The 15,788-nt window shown below is 41.2% G+C and overlaps 2 protein-coding genes and 1 long non-coding RNA gene across 3 annotated transcripts in view; 1 reads left to right on the top strand and 2 right to left on the bottom strand.

The window, feature by feature from the left end:
- The window catches only part of LOC311031960 (uncharacterized protein C12orf56-like), a 93,828-nt gene that overhangs the window by 68,369 nt on the left and 9,671 nt on the right, over nucleotides 1–15,788 (top strand). The gene's annotated exons all lie outside the window — the stretch shown is intronic.
- LOC311031966 overlaps nucleotides 2,034–15,788 on the bottom strand; it is an 85,292-nt gene continuing 71,537 nt past the window's right edge. The window contains exon 3 of the long non-coding RNA XR_014599125.1: nucleotides 2,034–2,393. This is a non-coding gene — a long non-coding RNA (uncharacterized lncRNA). The remainder of the gene's footprint in view (nucleotides 2,394–15,788) is intronic.
- Nucleotides 3,941–15,788, bottom strand: part of LOC311031936 (tubulin beta-1 chain-like) — a 131,929-nt gene continuing 120,081 nt past the window's right edge. Inside the window, exons 2-3 of the mRNA XM_084038532.1 lie at nucleotides 5,523–5,633; nucleotides 3,941–5,428 (exon numbers count right to left, since the gene is read on the bottom strand). Of these exons, the coding sequence (XP_083894658.1) occupies nucleotides 4,368–5,428; nucleotides 5,523–5,583 (1,122 nt within the window). The 5' untranslated portion in view covers nucleotides 5,584–5,633 and the 3' untranslated portion in view covers nucleotides 3,941–4,367. The remainder of the gene's footprint in view (nucleotides 5,429–5,522; nucleotides 5,634–15,788) is intronic.

Here is a 15,788-nt window from a genome sequence, read left to right as displayed (position 1 = left end):
TCAATTTCTACAGTTTCACATCAAAATAAGATGAAAACCTGAACAATCCACAGAACTACCACTCTTTCATTTAAATTCATATATATTGTACATTATTTTTTTAACATTATTTTTTGTTCATCTTTATAATATAATTTTCTTTTATATTTGAGTTTATTGATTTTTGCATTGCTTGATTTTATGTTTAATTCCATTTTCTCTTACTATTCTTATGTCTTGCACCAAAACACCAAAGCAAATTCATTGCATGCCTCAAAAATACAGCATGAGGCATAAATTGGATTCTGAATTAATTGCAAAATTCCCTAATGCCATAATAATACCATACGTTTAACTTCTTAAATGGCTGGTTTAGAATATTAAAAAAACAATAATCTGCAAACAAACAATGAAAATAATCGCTGGTTGCAGCCCTACATTTATTCTGTGTTGTTCAGAGCCTTTAAGTCAATTTCTGGAGCAAATAAACAATATACATTTGGATCTCGGTCAGAAGGTCAATCGTGGTACCTCTTCAAATTCCCCAGTGAACAAGAATAATGAATAAAGAATAAACTAAGCTCTCTTTCTGAAGTCATGAGCTACCTGAGACTGTGGAGAGGATCTCTACAGAGCGAGGCAGAGTGAAGGAGCTTTCACTTCATGCTTTATTCAGTTGTTTTCCAAACAAAACCAGCAGAGAACTTTTTGTGAACTGTTTGGCGTTTTAGTGAGAACGCTGCTTTCTAGAGATCGCCACACATACCATGTACACACACACAACACACACACACACACACACACACACACACACACACACACACACACACACACAACACACACACACACACACACACACACACACACACACACACACACACACAGATTACATGGACGGGTTATTACAATGTAAAGTACACTACTGGTAAACAGTATTTCTGCCCAATAATTGAAAAAGTCACAAGCAAAGACAGATGGCTCTTATTTACATAGATGTCAGCTAGCCAGCATTATCTATTAGCCGAAGAAGTCCGGACGGAGAAGCAATGTTCTGAACTAGCTCTGGTTACTGTACGACCAACAAAGTCAAACGCAAGCCCGGAGTTTTAATACTAGAACGGGCTTAATGACAACTTCACAATAAACACCGAGGCTGATGCTAACGCTGAAGCTAACGTCATTGGTAGTGTAAACAAACCAGGCTGTGACAGTTTGTTTACACTACTACTACTACTACTACTACTACGAGACGACGTTAGCGCTGATGCTAACGCTGAAGCTAACGTCGCCGGTAGTGTAAACAAACAGACTTGACACAGCCAGGTTTGTTTACACTACCAGTGCTAAAGCTAATCTTCCTTGCACAAATAACAGTATTACAGAACTATAGTAACTCTGGTAACTGATAGCATCTGGATGCTGCGTTATCACATGCAATGTTGCGTAATGTTGCGCTCTATTAAGCAAACTAAAAGTACCAGTCCAGCAGAAGCTCCGCGACCATCTCATCTCTTTTGAGCTCCGGATGACGCTGCATTAGCCTCCGCCATCGCTGGAAAGCAGAGCCGATGTTGACTCGCGTCCTGCCTCTCGACTCATCAAGTGTTTTCTTTTACGCAGCTTTTTGCGAAATAGTCGTCTTTTAGCTGATAGTTTTCTCTGTGGGAGCAGCTGGGGGTGGAAGTGGCGGCTTGGCTTGGTCGTCATTGTCAGTTCTTCGCCGTTCCGTGCTCTCTCTCACAGACCGCTCTACCGCTCTGCTAGAGAGGCGCGACTAGCAAGCCGTGACCGCGTAGGCGACGCTGCGACGGATGACAGGCAGGAACCTCGGCCAATCCGTTTATTCGGTCGGAATAAAATGATTGGTCAGACTTTTATCAGAAATATACGAGAATTAAACATTGATGAGTTTCAACACCTGATGGATTTATTTTACATTTTAGTGTACCATACGCTTATTAGGAGCATTTTAAGATTACAGAAGAAAAGTGTAAAAATGCCAGAAAGGTAAGAAGTGCTTTAAGTGCAAATGTTCTTACATTATCAGGAATTATACATTATAGGGTGCAATAGTCCCCAAAGTCAAGTTTTTCTTTCTTTCTTTCTGGTTGTCATGGAGATGATATGCATCTATGTTGTAAACATGAAAAAAAGAAAAAAAAGAAGCCAAACGTGACATCACTGTGATGTTGTGCCTTTGATCTAGATCAAAGCCATAAGGTGTGACATCACTGGTCCAGAATCCTATATAAGTGACAGAGTCCAAAAGCACTGTAGATGGCTCTCAAAACAGTGAATTGCAACAGTTTTGGTGATACAGAGATTGAAATAGTTCCTGGAGTAACTGCCTTATGGATCATTTGTTCAAAGACAAGATGAACTCAAATGTAAAGAAAACCATAGGGTTTCCTTCTCTGCTTGATGATGTGATTTCCCGGCTTCGCAGCCTCTCAATTTGTGAGGTTCCACGTCCTCCACCTGCTGACGGTATCATGGACATGAAAGGATCTTGTAAAAGGATGCACCCAAAATCGTGTGAAAATGTCTTTTGGAAAAATGATGACTGTTATAAGAATTTTGTATAACCTCATGTCTTAAAGTGTTCTTTGTTCAGGTTACAGCTTTATGTGTTGAACTGTTTATTACTTTAGTATCCCCATGGCTGACCTAAATGTTATCAGAGGCCTGGTAGTCATGATGTCTTGTTCTACATGAAGGTTAACTGTCAGTGACGCGTTATCTTCTGTGCCTTTAAAAGACTCAAGTCACAACAGTGATTTGAGCACTTCCTCTGTAGCATCCTCACACGTTGTTGCATTGTAACTGCTCCTCTTGTACAAGATTAAAGTCAGGCGTCGACTTTACTTATGTCTCCGATCTCCTCCTTGGGTGAATTTATTCGTTTACGGAAAATTATTTTAACAATAAGTCTATTAGGGTTTGATATGGAAAAAAGCACGGATGAACACCTTGATAAATGCTGCCTGCAATACATAAGTCTATTTAAAACTGAAACTATCTTTGCTTATTAACAGGTGCTTCCTGGGCATCAATCCTGGAAGAGGCTCAAAGACCAAGAAGCAGACAACAATGAACCCTCATGCGAACGCCCTTTTGAGGAAACCTATTGACTTTGAATGGGCTTTAAGTGTCTGCACAATTTCTCAGCATTTTAAGATGGCTTTGGAAAGTTTGACTAGGAAGTTGAATTTCTTGGCATTTGTTCTATGTTGAAAAATATATGTGTTAATAAATATGCCATTCTATGACCTCAGAGTGGTTTGTTGGGGGATGTAATTGCTTTGCCAAGAAGCTGTAAAGTTATAGTATACAGTCGTGCTTTTACAACAATGCATTGTAATAGATTAAAAATTATAGTAAATTGCTGTGACTAAAAGTCACAGTATATTGCTGTAATCCTTACTGTGAAAGTCATGCAAGAAATTATCCAATAATTTGTTGTGAATTCACAGCGAAACATTTTGCAGTCTTTGTGTATATATATATACACACATGTATGCACATATATACATTTATACACATATATATACAGTATATATATATATATATATATACACACACATACACACACATATCTAAAAATATTCTCTCAGGAGTTTTGTGAAATGTTTAAGGGTGTTTCTTCATTGAGATATCTGCTCTACCGTTTAATATGTGAAATATGATTAAAACCATTTGCTCAATATTCGTATGCATCATTTCGACCTGCAGTCAATTCAGTCTGCTTAGTTTCAGTCACGTCGCTCCACTTTTGAAGGATGAGCTCGTTTCCTCCATAAACACAGAGGATCTGCACTCCATTGATGATGGCTTTGTAGAGTCGGCAGGTGTAACTCTTCATTGAACTCATCCAGAACCCAGAGTTAGGCTCAATTTGCCGACGCTGCTTTAGTGTTCAAGACCCCAGTGCAATATAAAATACACATTTTAGAGTCAATGCTCGGATGCCAGTTTAAAACATTTTAATATTTAAACACCTGCATTCGTGGTATGGAAAATGGAAAATCTCATTTGACAAAATAAAGCGGTGAACAGCTACAACATGTAGAGTGTGGTGCAACACCTAGCATTACCTTCACATGAAGTCAGTGAGGAGTTTCATCACATACTCGGGCAGAAAAACAAGGAAGGCAGACTGGAACGTGAAGGAGAACTTTTAAAATGAACGATACACTGAACAATGAAAACTTGAAGGAAATTGAACGTGACAGTTCACATCAACAATTGTACAGCAGAGCTTTGGAAAAGTGATACATTTATGCCAGCTTGCCCTCACCCTCTTCCTGAACAACAAGAACTGGAACCGACTTGGAACATTACAGCTCGCATTAACAATCGGGCAGGTGATATTTGGAAAAGTGATACATTTAGGCCAGGTCTTCCTCACCCTCTTCATCAAACTCCCCCTCTTCCTCAGCGGTGGCATCCTGGTACTGCTGGTACTCGGACACCAAGTCATTCATGTTGCTCTCTGCCTCGGTGAACTCCATCTCATCCATGCCCTCACCGGTGTACCAGTGGAGGAAAGCTTTGCGCCTGAACATGGCTGTGAACTGCTCAGAGATGCGCTTGAACAGCTCCTGGATGGCGGTGCTGTTTCCAATGAAAGTGGCGGCCATCTTGAGACCACGGGGAGGAATGTCACAGACAGCGGTCTTGATATTGTTGGGGATCCATTCAACAAAGTAGCTGCTGTTCTTGTTCTGCACATTCATCATCTGCTCGTCGACCTCCTTCATGGACATGCGGCCACGGAAGATGGCAGCCGCGGTCAGGTAGCGGCCGTGGCGTGGGTCACAGGCAGCCATCATGTTCTTGGAGTCGAACATCTGCTGGGTGAGCTCTGGCACGGTGAGTGCTCGGTACTGCTGGCTGCCTCGGCTTGTGAGGGGGGCAAAGCCCGTCATGAAGAAGTGCAGACGGGGGAACGGCACCATGTTGACAGCAAGCTTACGCAGGTCAGCGTTGAGCTGCCCGGGGAACCTGAGGCAGGTGGTGACGCCGCTCATGGTGGCAGAGACCAAGTGGTTGAGGTCTCCGTATGAGGGGGTCGTGAGCTTGAGGGTACGGAAACAGATGTCATAAAGGGCCTCGTTGTCGATGCAGAAGGTCTCGTCTGTGTTTTCTACAAGCTGGTGGACCGACAGTGTGGCGTTGTAGGGCTCAACAACTGTGTCTGATACTTTTGGGGAAGGCACCACGCTGAAGGTGTTCATGATGCGATCGGGGTACTCTTCACGGATCTTGCTGATGAGCAGGGTGCCCATACCGGAGCCGGTACCTCCACCCAGGGAATGCGTGAGCTGGAAACCCTGAAGGCAGTCGCAGTTCTCTGCCTCCTTCCTCACCACATCCAGGACAGAGTCCACCAGCTCTGCCCCCTCTGTGTAGTGACCCTTAGCCCAGTTGTTGCCAGCTCCACTCTGGCCTGCAAGAGACGAATCAGGTTAAGCTTCACACAAACGTGGAGAAACTTGAATCTTCTACCCATGATATGCACCATAAGTGTACAAAATATTTACCGAAGACAAAGTTGTCTGGTCTGAAGATCTGGCCGAAAGAACCAGACCTCACAGAGTCCATGGTACCTGGCTCCAGATCAACCAGTACAGCACGGGGCACATATTTACCACCTATAAAAAAAAAGTGGTGGTGAACAAAAATTAAATGTCATTCATGCACAAAATAAATAAATAAATAAAAGCAGACCAGCTTCAACTTGCCTGAGGCTTCATTGTAGTAGACGTTGATCCTGTCCAGTTGCAGGTCACTGTCACCATGGTAAGTACCAGTTGGGTCAATACCATGCTCATCACTGATCACCTCCCAAAACTATTAGGAAAGAATGCAAACCTTTGTTAGCTCTTCACGCTCAAATGATAGAAGCAACATTCATCCATTAATGCATGTCATTAATGTTTAGACAGTTAAAATTCATGTGAGTTTTTTTTTAAATAACGGTTGGAGCTAGATAGACAATGCTGCTCATCTGTAACAAAATCAAAATAAAATGTTATCTTTTCAAAATATAAATCGAACACCATTTGATTGCTGATGTTTTGAGCATAATTTGATCATTGGGTTAATATCGTAAATAGTTATTTTGACCATTATATTATAATTTGTGTATCGTCTCATATTCAGATGTACTAATGCTTAGTCCTTACTGCAGTGGCACAGATTTGAGTGTGACCTACTGCACTTCTGTCATTCACTCGGTCAAAAATAAATCTCAGTTATTAAATAACAATGACATGGAGTTGCCTACCAGGATATTTCCACGTAGTTCGTAGATACCAGTGTTATGAGTAATTAATGTAGTGGCACATAACACGTTCAGGTCTACACTCCAGTCCAGGAGGTGGAGGTAATGCACCTAAAAGCTATTTGCCAACCGCCATTAAACAATACAAGCAGAAGTCTACTCATCGGGGCAAATAGGCCCTAAAAAGGCATCGCCAAGTAGCCTCAAACACGCCATGTAAACCCATTTTACCGTCGCGTTTATAAGGTTAATATAACGTTATCGGTGTCGTCTTCCTTTCACCAGAAATCCTTGCTTCCTTTTTTCGCATTGCGGTAACGTTGCCGAACAAACAATGCGAACCATTTTCCGCAAATCCAAATCAACGTAGATCAGTCAGCAGTTTTTGAACTTGGTATTAACGATTTGCTACAGCAGGCGGGCATACGTTAATTTAGAGATACGTTTTACAAATGCAAAAATGCGTTTAAATCGTTTCTATTCGTCTTTAACTCCAACACATGATGGTACTGAAGACGACCCAAAAGGGCATTCGTTTCGTTCAGCTTTAAATGGCCATTTTCACAAAGAGGACAGTTTATATTTCCAGGGTGTGGTTTCAGTGGCGCGAACGGGCACAAAGCGCCGCTCCGGGAGCAGAGAGCCCGGCGGAGAACACGACATGAGTCACGAGTCAAACGAAATATAGTTTAACTAACCTTAGCGCCAATCTGGTTTCCACATTGGCCGGCTTGAAGATGCACAATTTCTCTCATTTTCGTACTGGATGCGGTGTATGAGCTCTCAATGAATGTACGTAGTCAACGGCTCAACGTTCGTCTTTATACTACATAAAGACCCGCCCCCTACGTCTCAGCTCGAATGTTAATTGGCTCATTTGCGCAGCATAATACACAGACACCATTTTGAACCAATCAAATGTTAAAATGGCCCTCCACCATTGGTCTACCCCGCCTGCCAATAACATCGATATTAACGTTTAATATTTCTTAATTTTGAGCAAGTTTAAAGTAAATCCTTGTCAGAGCAACCCGGCCTTACGCCGTTTCTCAATCTGCGCTCTTGTCTTGCGTTCTGGTGGATTTGTGCACCGTCATCAGTCGCAGCCCAAGTCCTCCAGAGTCTGGACTCCCGAATCAAACTACAAGCCAAGTCTGAACTACAAAACCCACAAGTCTGAACTTGGCGTACGTGGAAATGCCTTTAGACTTATAATAATGTTCCATACTGTTGATTGGTCACCAAAATGTACATCATGATTCATATATACATATATATATATATATATGTATATAATATTAAAAATGGTCCTGTAGTCCTCCATCCTTCTCATCTGGTCCTGTAGTCCTCCATCCTTCTCATCTGGTCCTGTAGTCCTCCATCCTTCTCATCTGGTCCAGTAGTCCTCCATCCTTCTCATCTGGTCCAGTAGTCCTCCATCCTTCTCATCTGGTCCAGTAGTCCTCCATCCTTCTCATCTGGTCCTGTAGTTCTCCATCCTTCTCATCTGGTCCAGTAGTCCTCCATCCTTCTCATCTGGTCCAGTAGTCCTCCATCCTTCTCATCTGGTCCAGTAGTCCTCCATCCTTCTCATCTGGTCCTGTAGTTCTCCATCCTTCTCATCTGGTCCAGTAGTCCTCCATCCTTCTCATCTGGTCCTGTAGTTCTCCATCCTTCTCATCTGGTCCAGTAGTCCTCCATCCTTCTCATCTGGTCCTGTAGTCCTCCATCCTTCTCATCTGGTCCTGTAGTCCTCCATCCTTCTCATCTGGTCCAGTAGTCCTCCATCCTTCTCATCTGGTCCTGTAGTTCTCCATCCTTCTCATCTGGTCCAGTAGTCCTCCATCCTTCTCATCTGGTCCAGTAGTCCTCCATCCTTCTCATCTGGTCCTGTAGTCCTCCATCCTTCTCATCTGGTCCAGTAGTCCTCCATCCTTCTCATCTGGTCCTGGAAGCTGAGTCTAGGTCTTCCACATGACATGTCTCTTCTTGTTGGGAGGCTGGTGCAGTGTGTGTAATCCTGAAGGTCTGCTACTGCCATCAATACCTAGTAAAAGAGACTTGGAGACCTCTGTCAGGAACAGCCACCAACACCTAACTTAAAAAAATAAAAAGACAGAGAGTGAGTAAAACAAACAATCCCTTGTAAGTAACACTTTCAGGAGACTCATGTTACTGCTGTAATTAAATGTTAACTTACCTTTGTCTTATCGCCATCTACAATTTAAACACATACAATACATAACACAATACGCCTGTAGCGGCATGCATGTGTTTTTTGCCTGTCACTAGAGGTAATCTTTGTGTGTCTGGAGGTATGTCTATGTGTGGGTGGAGTTTGTGTGGGTGTGTGTCACAACACTCCCATCAATGATAAGCACAGTAAATTAGAACTGAATTAAATACGTAAGTAATAAGTGATGTATTCAATATTCACTCTAAATAACAGTTAATGACAACGTTTAATTTTAATTCTCTTAAAGGATAAGTTGATTTTTTCAAGTTTGTCTTCAAACAATGCTCACATGCCCACATGTATGATGAAAGAGTTGTTTGTTGCTGTAGTTGTTCCTCTGTCCATCTATACTGGCTGTGGAAAATCTAATGCTAACCATTCTATTGTAAGTGATGGCTGGCCTTGTTCTGTGACTGCTGAAGCCTCATATATGCTTCAGAATGAAGTTCAGCTGAACTACAGAATGAGGACTAGATTTGTCATCACTTACATTGGAATCACACTAGAATAGTAATGTTCTCCTGGTCAGTATAGATTACAGAGAGACAATTAGAGAACAACTCTTTTGATATTTACGCTAACGTTAATGTTGAAAAGCTCATAATCTGCTGCCACAAAAGCTTGATTGTATTAAGATAGACTTGAAGAGACAGGTTAAGTCAGTTTATATTGCCATCTTTTACAAAGTGTTATTTTGATAAATGTTGAATGGAAGATTATGTTACCTTTGGTTATGGACACTCCTGCCAGCAATTCCTGTTCAGTCCTCTATTAGCCACCATGTAGCGTGCAACATCAACATTTTCCCCGCCTTTATCTGACCTCACACGTGATGGCACACCATAGACATCGACAGCTTCCAGAAAGCTTTTTAGGACTGTTGCTGCACGATTGTTGGTGGCGGCACTCAAGTATACAATCAAACGACTAAAGCCGTCAATACCACCATGCACAACAATACGCCATCTGAAATAGATATGCATGAGAACAGATTAAGATCAGTACCACTACCTGCATCATGCATCTCTGTATGTGCAAGTTGAGGCCAGATTTACACAGAGCATACTGTATACGCCTATTTGATCAGAACTTCTCTATCTGAAATCTTTAACACACAAACATAAATAAAATCCTGATATACTTCTAGGTCACCATTTCTTTGTATTTAATCCAGCTCACAAAATGTACACCCACACCCGAATTTATACAAGGTTCTGGTGAGTATTTTGATTAAAAATAGCCTTTGAGGCCAGCTGCAAGTTGTCTTTTTTAAGAGTTTTTAGTCTTTGGTCCCTGACATTTTCTGTTTTTAGCACTGTACTCCAGCATATTAGATTTCATAGAAGACAATGGCTGAGGTTAAAATGTTGAGTGCCACTTTAATTTGGGAATATTGGGTGCACAGCGTGGGAGCCGTAGCCATTTTAGCCCCTGTCAGACTGTATATACACAGATTACAATTTCAGTACTGTGCCAAAAACAGAAGGTTTATCACAGTTTCTAACTGACCTGTTCGGACCACTTTAAAAAGCCACCCCACCTAAAAGTTCAAAGAACCAACCAGCATTACTCTTAATTTTGATGCTGGTAGAAGTCAGTAAAACTGATTTGCATGCACAAGAACACTGATGGATTCAATAATTTGATCCATCCACCATTGATAAATCCCAGTCCGGCTTGCAGTGACACTGGTAGGTTAATTAAAATTGTAGATGAGCTTTTGTAACTGCTCTGGATGTACACTAAACTGGGTAGCAAGTATCTTACAGTAGTAAAATCTACAATAAAGTGGATGCTTGAGATGGTTCATGTTTTTTCGATACCTTATCAGTTTGTGATTTCCATCGATGTGCCATAAACTGTTCGGTGCTCTAACAGAGTACTTCCTACGCCTTCTTGGGTTCAGCTGAAGGGTGCGCATCAAAACTCCACCAGGATCCACTCGCCGCATGGATTCCTGGACACGCTGTCCTATAATAGGCAAAAGAATTCACAGATATGGTGTACAGAAAAAAAGTAAAGCATTCCCCAATCTGGCAGTGAATTCACAAATCCAGATAAAATCCAGACTAGCACTAAATAAAGCAGCTTCCTCACATTGTGAGTAAATCGGCAAGTAGGCCAAATCCCAACATAAAATAACCCCTGAACAAATGAATGGGTAATGAATACAATTCCTTACTTTGTATGCGTATGCCTTGTGCATTCAGGTGCCCAACCATCATTTTGTATCCAGACATGGGATGCTGCTGCAGAATTTGGGTCACAGTTTCATCCAGATTGTTGTCGTCTATTGGAGTTAATAGATTGTGGACTCTGATCATCAAAAATAACAAGAAAAAAGTCACAAGAGGCAACAAAGAAATGTCACCCATCTCACAGTAAAAACAAAACGATCATTATTTTAAATCGGTGTCACCTAAAACAAACCTCATTCCTGTTTAGTCTAAACTCAGCTGCTGTGTCCTGTAGAAGTTTATACATTTTATTTATAATTTAAGTTAAAATCTTTCGTATTGTATGAGTTTATATATGCAACACTATCATGTGTCAAACTAATGCAATTGTGCTGAAATGTCACATCTGACTCTGTTCACTTTTTACTCCAGAAATAGGGTTACAGATCATCTGACAAACTGAAGATGTTAATTAATGGCACCCATGTACAGTATCAACAAATGCAGCAGCACAAATCCACTACCTGTAAGGAGTACATATGATAAACTAAGTGTAGCGACTAACTGTCCAATTTAAAAGGCCGCTAAGAGGCTCAGTGTTGTCTTGTCTGAGACATAACACACCCAGGTGTTAATTGCCAGAAATGATAGGAACCAAAGAGCGTGTGCAGGATAAACAATTAATAATACAGGCCAAACCAATGTTGGCTCCTACACTAAGTTTGTCAGTAATATAAGCATGTTAGTCACCAGTCCATCTGTCGTTGAAAACCAAAGCATATAGGCCTATATAATCAAGTATTGTTAGACCTATTCCCAGTGCATATTAATGTAAGTTAATATCAGTAACGTTAGTTCATTTTTAGTTAACTTAAACTCAGTGCAAAACTCAAAGCAGTGCAAGGAGACATATTATTGTATAAATGTTCTATGATATCATGAACAATTTATACTAAAAGCTTGGACTCAAATGTGCACCTAACGTTAGACTATATAAGATAAACACAGGATATTTCCCAGTGGTATTTGGAGATAAGGTGAGCAACGTTACCATCAATAAACACTAGCTAGTTAAATATCTCTGTGAATTTGCACACATATATTGCCACCTTTAAAAGACGAGACACGGGAAACCAGACAAACAGACAATGTAGCGTTAGGAGTAAAAATGACCCTATTCCGTACTGTGCCATCCTCCGACGAATTGTTCTCTCGCACACTCCGAACACCTGTGCTATTTCCCCAGCAGTGTGCCCCCGCAGTAGGTGTGCTTCGATTAAAGTGGGGGGTATATTGTACGACGGACGTCCAAGGGTCCCTTCTTCTGACTCTGACAGGGTGTAAAGTTGGCGGGCGACTTCTTCAAGACCGTCTAACACTGCTAGCTCCATTTCCACATCCATATCGGCGTTGAGCTGAGCCAAGTCATCCATCCGTTGGTTGCATGGTTCTCTAAATCGTTCGCTAATGATCGTAATTCATTCGCAATCGCTTGTACAAAAAATGCCATTACTAAACCAGAGCTACATAAATAACACATGTCAACAACTGCAGCTAACGGTTAGCTGAGCGGCGGGCTAGTAGCCAGCAACATCCCTGTACAGGAATCAGCTCCGCTAGTAAGGCAGAAGTAGTAGGCCCGAATCCAGCAAGCTCCTGTAACCAATCATGCTGTTGACTGAGGTTAGGACCTCCTACTTCATTAACATATGGACACAGAAATACATAAATAAATAAATGTAGGTGAACAGAAATGTAGAAATAAATATAAAGCATTTATTTATTTATTCTGTTATTGATTATTTTATTTATTTATTTATACATTTATTTATTTATTCATTTCAGCATTTATTTATTTATTCCTGTATTTATTTATACATTTATTTATTCATTTATTTATTTATTTATTCCTGTATTTATTTATACATTTATTCATGCATTTATTTATTCATTCATTTATTTCAGCATTTATTTATTCATTTATGTATTCATTTATTTATTTATTTATTCTTAAGTCATGTTTAGTCCTCCATATACCAGAGGTAGGCCTATGTGCTACAGGCAAACAATCTTGTTGGCCGTCCAAGTTAGCTTTGAAATGATTATTAACAAGCTATTACTCCGCAGCAGTCAGACCAGCTTCCTGATGTGGAGAGAAACGAGACCTATGACTTTCAGCAGATCAAGAGAAGCAGGTGGATCAGTGCATCAGTCCAGACATGGAGGTTGATACCTCCAACGATGCTGAAGTCAGACATCTTGAATCACAACCAGCCACCAACTGTGAGCTGCTCCCGCCTCGTTTGCATACAAGTATTCACACCGGTGAAAAACCTTTTAGTTGTGCTTACTGTGACAGCACATTCAAGAAAAGTCAAATTGTCTTGCTCACATGAGCAACGCAAACCTTGTTTTATGCATGTATAAATGTTCGGTTCTAGATTGTGAACATGCAGTTAAAGTGTCACTCGAATATAAACCTGGTAAACAGACGTTTTACAAGATATACGGGGTTTTCTGTGTGTTTGTCTGCTAACAGGAGCTTGAGACCTGTGTGCTGTGGAGGAGACTGCATGTTACAGAGCCTATGTTTTTCTGTTTATTTGTACAGGTATGTGCATTATGTTCATTATAATTCATGTGGTATAACGTTTACATAATGTTTACACTGGTTGTATTAAGCATGTCAAAGAAATTCATGTTATCAAATAATTTTGCATTTTATAATTTATTTAATTAATTTTCACATTTTTATTTAAAAGTATTTTTGTTGTTAATACTAAGGTGTATCAGTCATGTGCAGTTCGCGCCAGGCTAGCTGAGAGGAGGAGCTTGAGACCTGTGTGCTGTGGAGGAGACTGCATGTTACAGAGCCTATGTTTTTCTGTTTATTTGTACAGACAAAGCTACCATTCTGCCTTCATTAAACGAACAACCAGCAACTAGTCGTGGTACGAGTCCTTCCTTCATTCAACTCAACCTAGAACACAACGCAGAACATACAAAGGTTAACGGACGTGCATCAACCCTGATGTAAACTGTTAAAGACAATGCACGCCCGTTACAGGTGCATGCTGGAGAGTGTTGCGGTTCTAACCTGTCACCTTCAGCACCCTGGACAGTGCCGCAGAGGAGCCGCGGAGAGGCCGCAGTTGAGTGCGTCTGCGCTCAGAGCTCATTAGGACCTGATGTGCGTCACCTGGGAGACGCCACTGGGAGAAGGCTACTCTCGCCACACAGAACTCTTTCCCCCTGCCCTTTCCCCTGATTTTAGAGTTGTTAAAGTATAGGAAATAAAGTGTCAATTTTTTTACCTGCAACTTCGACTCCTCCTATATCCGCACCTTACAGAGAGAACCCACATGTTTGTAAGAATTGTGGCCAGGGGTGTACCAGTGGAGGGATGTGCTACAGGCATGCAAAATACTGCTTGCAAATGTGAAGAATTGCCATTTTTCCTTTTCGAAATGATTTGAATGTATCGTTCATCATGTTGAGTTTTAACTTTGTTGCAGCTAAACGGCTGCATATTTCTCATATATTGACTGTAAATCCAGAGGAACAGGTATGCATTTTTATTTTTAACAAAAATGCCTAAATTTTGCTTCTATGAATTGTTTTGCAAATGGTTGAAATATGATCTTATTCAGCACTGTGCAGCACGCCTGCACTGACGGATCTTACTGGATGTGTTTATGGTGCATTGTAAGATGATGCTCCTGTAATACAGCAACATTGGTTCAGGAGTGGTTCAGGAAACATTCTTGAAAGTAGTTGATGACTATCACCATTCATTTCCCGACACCTTTCCCGCTGAAGTGGACGCACTCATACATAAACACCTCTTTGACCGTCTCCCTCGCCAGCAGCCTACATATTGAAACAGCGCCACCAGCCCTTTGACTCTCTGCTGTGGCTGACAATGGTATTGCAGCTAATTTCCTTGGGCCCCTTCGCTGTTTTGATGAGGATTCGATTCCATGAGCGACATTTAAATAATAACAAAACGACCAAACTATGTGATTGCTCTTGTTTCCAGCAGACAATACTACTAAACGATGGTACAAAGCTGATGTGGCTCTCATAAATGCGACACAGCTTTCAGGCCACCTGAGCAATCGCCATACAACTGTTGAAAGTGCCTTTTTTATGGATCTTTCATGTGCAATTTTAATACAGTCGTTCTACGGAGCGCTATAAGCGGTTACCCATAATTCCAAGCGGCAGCGTCATCGTCAGCGTTTGTCACAAAAAAGCCCATCATTTGAAAACTAAAGCGATTTTAGAGCTGAAACTTTCTCTGGCAAGAGTCCGTGAGAGGGAGAATGTATCACACATGGAAATGGCCAGTGGAGAAAATATTGCACCCTGAGTGAAACGGGCTTCACGTCGGAGGGGTATAAATACAGCGGGAGAACACGTAGTTGTTAGAGGTCCATCGAACGTATATCAGCTCAGGTGTCAGTCAGCTGTTAAAGGTGACGTAAGAGCAGGGTTACCATTAAAGAGTGCGCTGACTCTGCGTCGCTGTCGTTGACTGACCTGATAAGAGCTGAGGAAATTGATCATCCTGCAAACTACACTGTGAGATACTCAGTGTGGTCCATGATCAATGTCGTTCTGAGAATGATGGACCTCATTTTTTGAATAATTTCATTTTAATGCATCAATTTAGTGAATTCTGAGAAACAAAATATGACATAACAATTACTGACCAATTTCTTACAAACTGCTGGTACTGATACAAATGTATAAATGGGGTTGAGGAGTTTAAGCATTCAAGAAAAGATGAGAACAAAAATGACTAAAACACAATTAGTTTATTATATAATAATAATAATAATAATATAAGTGGGTGACTATTCCTCAGCCTTCCTTGGTGTTTTGGTTTTGACTGAAGCCCCGTTCACATACGTCGCCACTCGCCCATCTCTGAGCGACAGCTGTCAATGAATGTGAATGTGTTCTAGTGGAATGTGGCCAGGGCAGGCGATGCGATGTGGTCGATCGGAGATAAAATAATTGTAACTTTCTGCGATGCGAGTGAAGCGAGTACCAATCACAATGTAGAATAGAGATGATTGACAGTTGTAGTGAGTAAATTCAGTAT

This window comes from Eutrigla gurnardus (assembly GCF_963514095.1).
Source record: "Eutrigla gurnardus genome assembly, chromosome: 21".
In the NCBI taxonomy this organism is placed as follows: Eukaryota; Metazoa; Chordata; class Actinopteri; order Perciformes; family Triglidae; genus Eutrigla; species Eutrigla gurnardus.
The sequence above is the reverse complement of the archived record's forward strand: the minus strand, read 5'-3'. Positions and strand labels throughout refer to the sequence as shown.